This window comes from Protopterus annectens, chromosome 2.part0 (assembly GCF_019279795.1).
Source record: "Protopterus annectens isolate FY-2018-M chromosome 2.part0, PAN1.0, whole genome shotgun sequence".
NCBI lineage: Eukaryota > Metazoa > Chordata > Ceratodontiformes > Protopteridae > Protopterus > Protopterus annectens.
The window spans coordinates 619,486,219-619,502,110 of NC_056728.1; the positions used below are offsets into that span (position 1 = coordinate 619,486,219).

The 15,892-nt window shown below is 40.0% G+C and overlaps 1 protein-coding gene across 2 annotated transcripts in view; it reads right to left on the reverse strand.

Moving 5' to 3' along the window:
• The window catches only part of LOC122793168 (centromere protein C-like), a 546,145-nt gene that overhangs the window by 60,650 nt on the left and 469,603 nt on the right, over positions 1 to 15,892 (reverse strand). For both annotated transcript variants that reach the window (XM_044060985.1, XM_044060986.1), the window contains exon 9: positions 3,417 to 3,507. In XM_044060985.1, coding sequence (XP_043916920.1) covers positions 3,417 to 3,507 — 91 coding nt within the window. The remainder of the gene's footprint in view (positions 1 to 3,416; positions 3,508 to 15,892) is intronic.

A 15,892-nucleotide genomic window follows, 5' to 3' on the forward strand; every position in this document is an offset into this window, starting at 1 on the left:
CTGCCACTGAGATAGTATACATATGAACATCTACTTTTACAATTAAGCAGAACTTACGTAACTGTACTATGTTTATCATGCATACTGCCTTAGTGGCAAATGGGTAGATTCCCAAAGCTTGCCTTACCTGGGATGAGGAAGGATAAGGATCCAGGAGCTCCTGGGGAATGGCCATCACAAAGCTCACTCCCAAAGAAAGCATCCAGTTTGTAGTGCTTTGTAAAGGTATGAACAGAGGACCAGGGTGCTGCCTCTAGAATGCTTCTATAGTCCACCCCTTTACTTTATGCTTCCACAGAGGATAATACTCTGGTGGAATGTGTCTTAATCTTGCCTAGAACAGATTTACCATTGTGGGAGTAACAAAAAACAATAGCAGAGGACAACCAGCAAGCAAACGTTTGCTTAGAGAAGAACAGATCCTTCTTAACCTCAGAATGGGAAATAAACAGCTGTTCAGTTTTTATTAAACAGCTGTTCAGTTTTCATTAAGGGCTTAGTTCTGTCAAGATAGTACTTGAGCTGCCTGTGCACATTCATGGTATGCAGTATAATCTCCTTTTTTTTAGGTTCTGGCAAGAAAACTAAGAGATTGATGGCTAAGTTCAGGGTAAATTTAGAAACAACTTTAGGCAAGAAAGATATATTTGTGTAAAACAACCCTGTCCTTGAGGAAAATCAGATAAGGCTAGCTCACCTTGAGAGCTTGTAGCTCACAGCAAAACAAGTTTTCCAACTGAACTTTAAATCAGCCTGAAAAGTTGGTTCAAAAGAAAATAAGGTCAACTTTTCAAAAACAAAGTTCAGATCTCAAGGAAGTACAATTTGCTTTTCAGAAAATCTGGAATGCAACACACCTTTCATAAACTGGCTGACCTCAAAAAGAGACAAAAGAGGGGGATCCATGAGCCAACCAGTTGAGATGGTCACAAGATGCACTTTGATAGATACATAAGATAGACCACTGTTGAGGAGTTCACACAAACATTTTAAAACCAGATGGGGAGACACCACACTGGGCCTTCTGTCACTGGTTAGGTGCCTTCCAAGGCACTTCACGAAGAAGGTTTTGAAACTTGAGTCGCACTAGAAACACTAATTCATATAAACCTTCTGTTCAGCAGGAAAAGATGCAGCAAAGCCATCTAAACTGTAAGCATATTGTAAAATAAACTTCCGCATAAAGTCTGGATCTTTTAGAATTCTAAAGATTAAATTAATAGACTGATGCAACCCCCCCCCCCCCCCCCCCGAAGTTTTAACCACTTGCCTATCTTGTCTGGGGGAGGTGTAAGGTTAGAAAAGCCAAGGACCTCTACTTAGAGTTGGGAGCTGGAGAAACTGCAGCTGAGTCAGCTGACAAAGGAGCAAAGACAGCTGCAAGATCAGAGTACACCTTGTATTTCCTCAGCCTTTTTAGGAACTGGTTTACTAGCTAAAGTTTTCATGCAATTTTATAAACCTCTTCTATGGTCAGTAACAGAGGAAGAACAGCCAAAACATTTGGAATCTCATCCTTAATAAGATCAAAAACTCTGCAAATCTCTGGCACAGTTCCAGACTGGTTCCAGTCAAATATATCTCTAAACCTAGCTATCATACGTGGAAAGCTGAACACATGCTTGGGTTTTGAACCTGTTCACCTTCTGAAGAATCATACTGGACAGACTCGGAGTGTTCACTATTATGTGCATCAGAATCCCCATCAAAATCTTCTACCATACACTCTTCTCTAGAAAAGGTACCCCCATAGTCATTCTGAATGTAAAACACTCTTAGCTAAAGGAAACCACATCTGCTCTATACATGGTAATAACCTGATTGTCTACAGCATGGTGAAGTTTCTGTTTCTTCTTACTGTGACCACTACCCCTGGACAAATTATCTGGCGACAGAGTATTACTTCTGGCAAGGGGTCTCCTACCCTGGACCTCTCCTACACCTAAAGGGTTTGGTTTTCCCCATACCTGAACTAGATACTGAAACAGCCCTAGAGCATGTTTCTGACAACTGCACCATAGAGGACTGAGGCTCACACCAGAAGGTGATAGGGAAAAAGTTATGTGATCTGTGGGCTAATTTAAGGCAACAACAGACTCACAAACCGTGAGATGAGGCATGTTTTTCTTTTTTTTCTTTTTAGCTATAGCAGGACTTGACTGGGTAGGTGGGCGTGTATCAGGATCCATTAAGCCAGGGGAAAAACACCAGCTTAAATAATACACTGACACTATTAAAAACTGACAAAGGGCAGCAATTATAGAAAATATAAACTATGTCTCCCACAGCAAATAGAGCTAAACTGTATAACATACAGTAGGAACAGTTTAAAATGTGCTAAGCCTTGTTTTACAACCTGCACAGTGAAGTAAACGACAGAATACACAGTTACAGTACCAAGTAAAATTCACTTGTCAAAACAGTGCCAAAAAATCAAATGTATGAGCTTAAATCAAATAAAAACCTTTTAAAACAACATAACTGTGCATTTAGAGATTCCCTAGTCAGAAATGGAAAATGTGCGACAGAAAAGGCAAATAAAGTAATTCACCTGTTAAAATCATGATTTAACAATAAAAGTGGCTATAGGCGTGTTAAACCAATGGTAAATATAAATGAAAATGATGAAAAGTGCAATATTTTCCTGTCAGAACAACAGGAGCAAATTGCAGCTCTACATGCACAAGGAAGTCCCTTGGTGTTCAACTGACACCATAGAACATCACCAGCAGTAGTAAATAGCAAGTTTATTAAAATAAAAAGTTAACACACACACACAAAACAAAATAGAAAAACAATCAAAAGCATATAATAATAAAAAGGAAGGGAAGTTCTTAACGGGATCTTACTCGAGTCTGGAAGATGTAATTCACTGATGCAGGCAGCTGAGGAGATTAACTGTCTGATTCCTATAGCTGGTACTGAAAGACTGAACTAACTTCCTGTGACATGGACTATGCTTCCCCTGATGGGAGGGGGCTTAGCCGATCCCCTATTACAGGGAGTCAGAGGAGGCAATTCTGAATTCTAGAAAACTGCCAGCTTGGGTTTGTGCACGCACAGAACAGATATGCCACTGAAGCAGTGTGAATGCTGAACATCTGTAGATAGCACATGGCAAAACTGGTTATGTATGGAAGTCTTATGGCTGCATTCATCAATACCTTCAGTAGCAATAGCTGTATTCTGGTCATCACAGTAAAAATGAGAAATGCTGAAGACAGCTGACCACAGCATGGAGAAACAGTAGTCAAACCTATGTAAATATTTACTGTTACAGTGGGCCTCACTAAAAATCTAGGGTACCTGCTTGTAATTATGTTAGGATACTGAGGCTGAAACATCATTAACAGACATCCTAAACAATATCAGTCTCCTTGTTACTATTGCTTCACATTCAGATTCATTTAATTTACCTGGTGGTACAAAGAAATAGTCCCCGGTCTGCAAAGTATATGAAGTGCGATATAAAGTTACAGATAATGATCCAGTGATAATATAAAATACCTGAAACAGACAGAAACAAAAAAAAATCATTAAGATATACTTTTATTTAAAATACACATTTGCATTAATTTATAACCGTCTTGGAACAGCTTTTAATATCTGGTTTTAAAACCTGGATGGCTCAGATGACATTATGGAAAAGCAAGAGCAAGCACCATGCATCCTAACTGACCAGAAATTTGCAGAATGCCCCTGACTTTGCCCGATATTTTTGACCTGTCCATTGTAAAATGTTTGATTTTCTGGAAAATCACTGGAACTCAGCACTACACCCAGTCAATAATGCCCGACATTAAGAGTTTCATAATTCCTCTTGATCAGAAAATGCAAAGCTTGCTGTTTTATTACCTGTTTTAAGTGAATTACAATAACATCTACAAAGTGTCCTTGATTCTGGGCCTTTGTTCTCCTATTAATTTTGTCTCTGTCCAGAATTCTTAAGCAAAGAAGTTGAGGGGTATGGCCAGTATTTTCATCAAGTTGGTGATGTGCATACTCCTTGCTGTAAGGCTCCATATCATGTAAAAAACTAAACTACAGACCATAAATTACCTCACAATATCCTTTAATAAGTTAAATCTTTTTAAACAAGAGTACAAGCACCTCACTATAACAGTAAATGATCAATTAAAGGGGACACTGATGCAGATTTATGCATAATCCTTGAGAACTGGACACAGACGGATATTCTCCTTGCCAAAGTTTTCAGAAATCTCTAACGTGAAAATGAATTCCTGCTACTGCCCAGCACCTAACCAGATCTGTATCACAGAAAGATCATGGGATACACAAATATGATCAAAGGCCATGGGGTCCTTGCCAACACCCACCGACAGGCTCGACCACCCCCTTTAAAAAAAGGACAACATTTGCATGTCATGGTGAAAATTGAAGGGCACCCCCTGATTTGTCTAGGGTTCCTATTATTTTAGCGAACGTAACGAATTGCGAATGCTGTTTAGTCGAGCGTCATTACGCAAAATGGCAAAATACCAAAAGCATGGAACAATGATTTCTTTCCTAGGGAAAAAGAATCACTGGGCCGTTTTCGGGACTTTACCATTTCCTCCACTGTGGTGTGATCTCGGAGTTGGTATATTTAAGTAGGGGGGTCTGGGGGGCAAAGCCCCCACTTTATTTTGTGTTTTGATTTATTTATTTATTTTTTACACAGACCAGTGATTTTTTTCCACTGGGGGGAAAAAAATCGCTGATCCGTGTGTTCGACATTTTGGGTTTTTGGGGATTGCAGGTCAATTATATAGTGTTTGCAATTCATTGCATTTGTTTATATAATATAGACCCTTTGTCTAAGCTATGTTTGGAGGATGATAAGGAATCACATCGCTTTACTTGCAGTGGGAGTTTGTTACAGAGCAAGAGGAGGTGTTGGATGATGAACCTATCCTTCCATTCCATCTAGTTTTATTTATTCCATAGTAATGGGACGACATCTCTGGCTCTGGAACTGCCTGCACAATTTGATTTGCTAATGAAAATAAGGTCAAAAAGAACTGGAAACATAAGGGCATGGCAAGCTAGGCAAAGGTTTTCCCTTAGGAGAGGGCATAACACTAAGCAGAAGAACAAGGATTCCAGTCTCTCCTCATAGCTACGATTTTTCAAACAAAAGATCATTTTTGTTAAGAACCCCCCCCCCCCCCCGAGTTTTTTAATGTGCCTGGCCAGATACATGACAAAGGGAGCATTGTATTCGATAACAAGTCTGACTAGGTCAGAATATAGGGGAACAATGACTTCCTTGGCATTAGAAAAAAATGCAGTTAGTTGTGAAATGCAGAAGGACCGCCTAACTACAGTAGTCAAATGATGGTTGAAGGAGCGGGACTAACTTCAGGCAAGAAATTTGCTGCAAATTTTAGTGATTTTAATTATGAATAGCAAGCTCCATTATGGGAAAGTTCAGAGCAGTATTGAGATTTGAATGGGATAAAACCCTGACTGCACTCAAGATGACAATGGTTTTATAGTGGCTCAGGTGCTGTTAGAGTCTAGTGGAGAAAATGGAACTGAATGGCCAAAGCTTGACTACACATCCTGGGGGGAGGGAAGAGGCATATAGAGCCACTGAACTGCTGACACCATCTGGCAAGGGAGGGTGGCCTAATGGTTAAGGTGTTTGCCTTACAAACACAAGGTGCAGGGTTTGAGTCTCACAAGGGATAATTGGCTAGGCTTAAAATGGCTCGCAAGGGCAGTTAGCTTAGTACGAATCTATGAACCTATGAACCTATATATCAGAACACAGTTGAGTTAGGTCACAGTGGCTGCATACATGCAAGTAGGCATAAATGCCTCAGCATGTTAATCTCCCTGAACAGCGGCAATACACAGCTATTGATCATTTGGGAAGGGGTTAGACTGGAGGTCCCACACTGGACTGCTCCCTACAACTTCTGAACTTTGTTCCTGGAGAACAAATGACCTAACCAATTTCTATTCCAAACAGTGAATGAATGGACCACGGGGCTTTTGCCTAACCTGTGAATGATTTTGCTTTTGCCCTTACCAGAGAAATGAACAGGCCAAATGGGTGAAAGCAGTGGAGCCACTGGTTTTGGGGAAGTCATGTGGGAAGCAAAAAAAAAAAAAAAAAAAGAGAGAGAGAGAGAGAAAATCCTGTATCATTTTTAGCTCCTCTGTTTTGAGAGGTAGACACTAGCAACATGGGCACCTAGAATATAGGCATGTGATGTTTCAAGTCTTCTGTCTGAAAAGTCCTGTGAGACATGAATACATCTTAGGAAAGGTACAGGTAATTGCCCTAAGTGGATCCAAGGGTATAATATTATGTAAAGGCTACTACTATCTGGTCCAGCAACAAGGAAAGGAAAGACATAGGCCTGAGTCCCTTTCTCCCCAACAGGAAAAAAAAAAACAGAGGACTCCTTATCTTCTTCACCTTCAGGCCAACCAAAAGAAAAAAAAAGGTGGAGCACTCTCACGGAGAAGGAGAGACAGGGATATCTAATGAAGAAGATGATGCAACAGTGGTCATTTGACTCAAACATCTAGTGTTACAGTAAATGTACTCACACAGCTGTACTATGTTCATCACAAAGATTACTGTTGCATTTAAGGAGGCACAGTCTGCTGCATTCCAGTCCTCCTTTATCACTGACACAGAGTGCTGTAAAAGTCTGAGACTGCTCTGCTCATCCCTTACTAACCACAGTAGCTGCAGTTCTGCTAATAAAATACTTTGGTACAAAACACACTCAAAATTTCCGTGCTACTCCAAGGATTTTATTGCATCTCTACTCTACTCTTATTCATTGGCACATCACATTGTTGTTACCCACTTTATCTGTAGTAAGAGAAATGTCGCTTTGACAGGTGAAAAAACAATTTTTTTATACTTTCGAGGCAACACTGACACAAGTATTCTGCCACTTCTAGCAAAAATGTATTGTATGCCTAACAGAACAGAGTATAACAAGCAGTTTGGCAGACCGGGACATTCTAATAGCTACGTAGGTATAACGGTGAAGACAATCAACAAGGTTACATCTCAAATTAACATTTTTTTAACAAAATGTATTTGACCACAAATATAGGTAATCCATTATAAATGGTACTTAGCTTGTGCTTTTAGGTGAGATGTTAACAGGAGAGTTGCAGATTGAATTTCTTTGTGCTAAGTCACAATTCATACAAATGCTAGAAATCATCATTAACAAGATCTAAGTAATAGCAAGTTTTCATCTCTGGTAAAAGAAAAATATATTTATGATTTATACATTATGCATTCTCCCCTGTGAAAAAATTAAAAACACTTGCAGGTTTGTTGTGAACTGAATCTAAACATTTCTGCAATAGGTAGGCTACATAATTATAACAACAAAGTAACAGCCTGAAAGTCAAAACTTAGGTTGTTTCTTCACTGTGCTTCTAAAAATGGAACCTTCTCTGCTTAATTTGCTTTTGCACACAGACTGTCCCAGTGGAATTGGTCCGTTTTAGAGGGAATACCACCTCTGACTGTGAAGACGCCATGCATGCAATGGCCACATTATTCTGAAAAGTAACAAGCCATATTAATAATAATTTAGCAGTGATTCTCAATGGTTCTTTACATCCACCCACAGCCAGTTCTGCTGAAAGCTTACAATGTGTGATTAAATAACAGCAGTCAGGTCATAAAACGCAATTTCAGCAAATACAAAAACAGCGAGTATTGTTCACTAAAATGACTTTCTCTAGCAGTAAAGTTTGCTTTTATCTCCACTGCTGTGTGACCTCGGAACTGGTATATATAAATCCAAGGTGGGGGTTGCTCCCCACATGGGACATGTAGGGGTGGCTTGCCCCCTGCAAAAACAAAATTAAGCTGTTCGTTGAAGGTGGCTTTGGAAAACAGTTTTCATTCTTATCTAATAACTGAAATTACTTTTGATGATTCGGCAATAATCCAAATAAACAATGGCAAAAAAAAAACAGGGAAAAATGACTCAGTTGTGCTGGGAGAAGTGTGTGCTGTCACCAGAACCCACAGATGTATTGGCTTTCCTGCAAGGATGCTTTAAAAAAAATCAGTATACTAGTAAAAGAAAAAAAAAGCTTGATCATCAACGCATCTATTTCCCTCCAGTCAGCTTTCACCCTCACTGGGAGACATCCAGGATGGGGAAAACATGACTAGGCTGATGGCAGACTGATTGTTGACATGCACAGGGGGAAAAGCAGAAGGAAAAAAATGAGAGTAGGATGCTTTCCTCAGTCACTGGGGAGGACGTTCCAGAGGCATGGGGCCAAACAGCAAAAGAGCTAAGTGCCAGAATTCTCCATGGGGCCAAACAGCAAAATAGCCAAGTGCCAGAATTCTCCAACAGCCTTTGGAGGGAATAAAAACAAGAGCCTGAACAGAGAGTACGGAGCAAAGAGCTCTGCAGGATCTAGGGGACCCATATCGTGCAGGGCTAAATAAACAAAAATTTTTAAAGATGACATCAGATCAGACTCTGCAGAACTCGGGTATAATGATGACAAACTAGGAACACCATTAAGTAAACAAGAAGCAGAGTACTCAACTCTCAACTAGCTGTACATGATCATGTTTACTGTTAGGCAGTCAAAAGAGAATTAAAGTAACTGAGATGTGAAGACAGAAGAACATGCACCACCATCAAAAGGTCTTCAGAAGGAAGAAAATGCTTGATGCCAGAGACACTCCATAGATGGACACATGGTGACTTGACAACAGAGGACACCTGGTCCCTAAATATCAATATCATAGCAAAATTTTTAAGATTTTCAACCTTCTATACAAAGGTCAAGCTTACATTGTTATAAATGATGGTGGGGGTTTAAGATTGTACAGTTTGAATCCCTCAAAATGACATGAACAGCCATGGCAACAGTCTTAGATGTGATAAGCTGCAGAAGACTGGCAGTTATCTAATTCTGAATACAATTCAAGTTATAACACCTTGTGAATCTACAGTGGACATTTTGTCCTGAGAGGAGAGGTAAAGCTATGCATTATGAGCATAACAATGATACTGAAGACCCTTCTTGCTAAAGAGTTCACCCAATGGCAGCACAGACACAACAAAGGACCCAAGACTGAACATTATAGAAATTCACATGTGACAGAATAAAAAGATAAAGAATTCATTCAGGACACAATCCAACAAGAATGACTTCAATGTAAGAGGAAATCCTTTTCAGGACAGTACCCACAGCTCCACAGTAGGTTCACAAATGGTCTGAGAAACCATTGTGATCAACAGTGTCAAGCAGAGATCAGGAAGACCAAAACAGAACAGTACCTCTGATTCCTTGCCATCAGGACATCATTCCAAACCCAAGCTAACAATATCACAGTGCTACATTACTATATCAGGTGAAGAAACCAGACTGGAACTCATCATAAACACAGTATTCTTTGAGGATGGAATCCAGTTGTAAATAATTAACCTTCTCAATAACTTTGCCAAAAACAGAAGGTTATTCAAATTGCCAGGGTCCAAATTATGCTTGTTCAAAATTGGTGAAACAAAATTTCCCTCAAAGCAGATGGAAAAACACCAGTAAGTTACTAATGCACAGACTACTCAGTAAACCACTGATTCAAGTATATTGTAACAAGGAAAAAAAAAACAGTCCTGCTGAAAACAGATCATCGCTGCAAGTGATACACTACCCGCAGTTCAGAATATTCAATCAGATGACTCCTACACCAGGTCCAAGCCAGGGACTTCATGCAAACAATGAAAGCACTCACAGAACTGACTGTGAACGGTAAATTTGTACTGCCTGCAACAGTGCTAGCTTAGCTGCACAGACTCCATCAACTAATTCATATTCTTCATAGGAAAGTGTTCTCTGAGCAGAAAGACAGGCCAGATTACTCAGCCTATCAACTACCCAAATGAATACAGATGGTTGGTTTAATGCAGTGCATATGTGCCTTGAAAAGAATGCTGCCTTCTTATGGGCGAGGTTTCCTTGTTGAATAGTGCAACACTGAGTAGCAAGTGTGTTTCCATTTACGCTCAAGTCTTCAAACTATTGTTCACGTAGCTTAAAAGGAATAGGATGTGCACAAGACAGGAAAAGAAAGTCCGGAGAGAAATGTATAGCTTCGTTATGAGCTGAAAGCACCTACAATGAATACCCAAAAGACCTGGTGAAAGGCTGGAGCAAAATATTTTTGCTACAGCATGAACATTCCTGCATTTGATCAATGAAAATGTGGTGATCTGACCACAAAGTCAAATGTAGAAACATCTTGTAACACCAAGTCTCTATCTACCTTTTCATTTCAATAAATCACCAAAACCCCATTGTTACTGTCCTTAAGTTGGAAGGAATGTGAAAATATATTCATCAACACATTATATCTAATTTTTGTCCTTTCCAAACACATCTTCGCCAAACACTGTTAAATTTCAACTGTTATAGTGACAGAAAAAAGGTCTAAGAAAGGAGAAAGAAAATTTCCTGATGAAAGCTGGATTCAATTCAGTTTACAGTATTAATAAAATCATTCTTTTTAATCTTTAATACTTACATGTGATGCTTCCTTTGCTATTCCAATTTACCCTTTACCATCTTTCAGACAATTCACTGCCTGACCTGCTGCCACTTGACAGCTTCTTTCTGGAGAATTGCTCATTTCCTCATTTCCCTTGTCTCTTGCTTCATGTAACTTCGTTTCATCTTGACCATTCTGATATAATCAATCTAATAGCCTCATCTTATCAGTCTGCTTATATATTCACAAAAAAGTACATCTGTGTAAGAATTTACCATAACAGTAGATGTCCTACTTATCACTGTTGCAGTATTCTTTACAATAGGGAAATCCTGCCACGGATGGTTGTACATCCGGCTAGCATACCAAAGTCCAGAGCCCTTCCAAGTGCTGTATGCCCTAAGTCCAAGAATACGTAATGTAAACAAGCACCAAATCCTCAAAACTGAATTGCCTAAAGAGAATAGAAGTAGCAAATGAAAAGAAAGTTGGTACATGTAAATACAGAAAGAAGGAACAAGAAGACCCCCAGGCAGAAGGAGAAGAAAAAGAAAACAATAGGGAGAAGAAGGAACAGAATAATATAATAGTGATAAAGCAGGATATCTACTGTTATGCTAACTTCTTATACAATTGTATTATGCCCTGCCTTAATCACTGTTGCAATATTTGATGCAATAGGGAAAAAGTGCTACAGCCACTATAAAAGATGGGAAGATGAGGGGGAAGTAGGAACTGATGAACCCCCCAAAACCCATGGAGTATGGACCTTGCAAAATCTGCTCCAGTCCTAGAAATCACATCCAACTTATGGTGCTCAGTAAAAGTAATCACAGGTGACTCAAATAGCTTCTAAAATGGATCTAGCCTCGAGACTGTAGAAAAAAAGCAACAGAAGAGGCAACCACCCTAGCAGAATGAGCACAAACAGAAGTTGGAAGTTGCTTGCCATGAAAAGATTAACAAAATAAATGGCTTAAGAAATCCATGAAAGGATGGTTTCCTTAGAAACAGCTATACCCAACTTCTTGTCCTGAAAAGAAACAAGAATCTGTTCAGATTTCTTAACAACATTGGTCTTGTCTAAACAATATCTGAACTGTCCATGCAAATCAAAGGAATGGAGAACTCTCTCACTACTACTTAGACAAGATGGAAATAATGAAGGAATATGGATGGTCTGATTCAAAGACAAGTAATTTGAACTGCCTTAAGAGCTTGAAGTTTAGAGATTTAGAGACTCTTTTGGTTGAAATTAAGGTAGCCAACAAAACAATTTTTCAGATAAAGAATTTTAAAGAGGAAGGGGCTGTTGGTTCAAAAGATGGCAGAGTCAATTCTTCAATCACAAGGTTAAGGTCCTAAAAAGGAGAAAATGGTTTTCTTGAAGGCCTAATATGAAGGATCCCGGATTTTGTCCAAAAACTGGGTGCCTTGTCTTTTTCTTGGAGAAAGATGTTCCTGCATGCTTTTCTCTGGAAAATAAGTGTGTGAAAGGCCCGAAGAGCAAGAAGGAGAGCTCTCATCTCCTTGATGTTGATATGTTCTGCTCCCTGATGAATGGGCCAAAGACCCTGAATCTTGAGAGGGTCAAAAGAGCCACCCCACACCACATCTCAGGCATCCGAAAAAAAGTTCCTGAGAGGGGACTGGGGGCTGAAAAGGAAGCCCTGGGTTGAGAGACAACTGATGAATCCACCAATGAAGTTCTAAGTGTGAGGCATGAAAGAAGAGAGACTAGAAAGTCTAAAGGATGATAGTGTTGCAGCTATACTGACTTAGGAACCACTGTAGCTTCCTCATATGGAGTCTAGCTAGAGGTAACATAGGAATGGTGGAAGCCATGAATCCCAGAGCCCTTACAAATCCCATGGCTGTAATTCAGACTAGATGAAAAAGGGACTGAAAAAAGGCAATTAGAGCAAGAGCCTTGGGTGGTGGCAGGGAAGCCACCATAGGAATGGTCTGGAGCCTGCAACAGAGACATGATCCTGAGAAGGACTCAGGAAGGATTTTTGGAAATATCGGAAACTCTAGCCTTTGCAAGAGACAAATAGCACAGTAAAGGTGTTGAGGCAAGGACTCTAGGGAGGAAGCCTGAATGAGCAGGTCATCCAGGTATAGAAAGATCTGTATCCATCTCATCCTGCAAAAGGCAATCACTGGTGCAAGGCATTTGGTGAAAACCCTAGGGCAGTAGAGAGGCCAAAGGGCAAAACAGAGAACTGAAACTGCAAGGAAGAAATGAAAAAATGCAAATATTTCCTGAAAGAGGGATGAACAGGGAAGTGAAAATTAGCATCCTTAAGATCCAGAGACCATGAAAGCCTGAAGAAGAAGGAAAAAACAGGTTGAGGATGCCCAGAAAAGGAAGAAGATATTTCCACACCATGAAGTATCTCAGATGGATGACTGACATAACCCAAGAATCCAGAGTGTTTCTAAACCAAATGGGAAGAGACAGAGAAAGACAAAGAGATAACAGGACCTGACTTAGGACAGAAGGAAGGAGATAGACAGAATCTTCTTGTCTTGAAAAGGAGGTTTCTGAGTTGTGGGAGTTTGAGTAGACTTAGCAGAAGAAACCTGTCTAGAACTCCTCCTTACCTTTGGGAGGAGGGCAAGGCTGTCTATGAACAAAAGCAGACTTAGAAGAATAATTCCTCTGAAACTTAGAAATAAGAGAAACAAAAATATGCTTCAATTCCTATAAGGCTTTGCCCGTGTCCTGAAATGACTTAAAAAGCTCAGCAGCAGCAGAACAAACAGGTTATCATCATCAAGGGAAGCATTCAACAATTTAGCATTAATACTATCAGGTAAAGGTTGGAGGCAAAGCCAAGTTTAACGTCTTAACACAGAACCAAAAGCAGCAGTTCTAGAAGAATCAGTTGCATTATAACTACGTTTAATACAGACCTATGATCAAAGATGGTGTTCGGACTGGTGGCAAAGAAGTTCTGAGATTTGTGTATGCCTGTATGTCACCTTTATGGCCTACATCATGAGCAGGCAGTATATGTGTGACATATTGCGTCTTTAAAATCCTTAGGCTTTGATATACTGGTTGGACGTTGGGGTACCCTTGGTAGGGGATCCCTTTAGTGAAGAATATTGCAACAATGATATGGAAGGACATCATTCATTTCCTGGATGTTGATATGCTCCTTCGTGTCCTGTGGAGACCAAACCTCCTGGACCCTGATGCTTTTACAGAAAGACCCCCTTTCTAGGTCTGAAGCATCTGTAAATAACTCTTGAGTAGGGGAGGGTATTCTGAAAGAAAGGCATGGACTGTTAGACATCAGGTGGAGCCATCACAGAAATGCTTTCCTTAAGCAAGGTAAGACAAGAATGGGAAAGTCCACAGGATAACAATGTTGCAGCCAAATTGCCCTCAGATGCCACAGTAACTTCTTCATATGAAGTCTGGCAAAAGGAACTACTGGAATAGTTGATGCCATGAACCCCAGGACTCTCAGAAGTTCTCTTGCCGAGAACTCTTGCAAAGGAAGACAGGACTGAAAGAAAACTGTTATGGAGATAAACTTGGATGGGGGAAGAAAGCCAATCAAAGTAAGGATCTGAATCCTGGATCCCAAAAAAACCTGGTCCTGAGAAGGAGTCAGAACTAACATTTTAAGATTTAGAGTGAAGTCCACATTATTCAGAAGCAGCATACTAAATTTTAGGTCCTGCAGAAGAAGTTGCGAAGAGGGGCTTGAATGAGAAGGTCATCCAGATATGGAAAAAAATCTGATTATCATGTAGCTTGCAAAAAGTTACGACAGGGGCTAAACATTTGGTAAAAATACACGGTGATGAAAGACCAATAGGCAAAGCAGAGAAGTAATAATGTAAAGAAGAAACACAGAATAGTAAATATTTCCTAAACAGGGGGTGCATAGGACTATATAGATATACATCCTTCAGCTTCTGAGACACCAAATGACCTGAGAAACAAGCAGAGGGAACAAAGACTGGACAGTCAGCATTTTGAAAGAAGAAACCTTTAGAACAGTATTGAGAAAAAAAGAGGTCTAGAAAGGGCCTCCAAGAACTCTCCTTCCTGGGAACCAAAAACATCCTAGAATACAAATCTTTGCCCCTCTGGCATGGAGGGACTGGTTGAATAATACCCTGAGCCTTCAAGGAGTTTTGAAGAGGAGGATGAAAATGAAGAAACTGGCAAGGGGATGAGGAATCCCTGAAAATGGAGGAAAGAAACATCCATACCATGAAATAACTATTGTGTATGACTGACAGAACCAAAGAGTCTGTAACGATCTGTTGCCAAATGGGAAAGACAGGGTTAACCTTTGTGAAAGAGAAATCTGGCTGAGGGGAAGAGGAAGATTTATGTCAAATAGAAGCTGGCTTGTCTGGAAGGGAAGACAACTCCTGCCCCCTGGAATCTTTACAAGGTTTCTCAAAAAAGTGCTCTTTTGCACTTTAAAGGCAGTTTATGATGCTTACACACAAAAGGAACGTCAGAGGCATAGCTCTTGTAGTATTTAGGAACAGGTGACAGGAAATTTTGTTTAAGGTCTTGCATGACCTTCTCTTTACCTTGTAGACTTTAAAAAAAAAATCATCATTAGCAGCAGAACCAAACAGATTTTGAGCATCTAAAGCAGAGTCCAATAACTCTGCCTTCACACCCTTAGGAAGAAATTGTAGCCTAAGCAAGGAATACCTCTTAATGACTGACCTGATGCTACCACCCTAGAGGAAGTATCAGCAGTATCATAATTGCATTTGATGGAATTACGAGCTACTTGGGACGCAGAACCCAGCAAACAAAAAGCTGAAGTCTTAGAATCAGTCAGGAATGTCAGCCAACACACCCCCAAGTCTGGCAAGAACAGCAAGCACATACAGAGTCATATGTATCTGGTAAGTGATGGTCCTGAAAAGCTAAGGTAATAGAGGTATACATCTTCTTACTGTACCAATCCTTTGCTCTCCTATCTTTGCCAAACGAAAACATTTGGAAGATGCAAGCAACCTAGTAGGTTTGTCACATGTAAGGGAAATCACAGAAGGGTCTAATGAAGAATTCTTATACAAAAAATTCTAAGCCTCAAGAATATTATAGAGCCTTTCAATTTTTGGGACCAGGGAGCTGAGACTAGGGCACTGGAAGTAGACATAAAACTACTACTCACCATCAGACGCTAAAGCTAGAGGGGAATGAATTTGGGAGGTATAAGCCAAAGATTCTTACCCATAACACAAATCCTCATCTGATTAATCAAATTCTCCATGTCCTTCTGAGGGAGTGGAAGGAGGACAACCAACAGAAGAAGGTAATGACAAACCCCATGGAGGTTTTAACTCATTCCCTCCAATGGAGCTCTGAAGTATGCATTGTGACTTGCAATG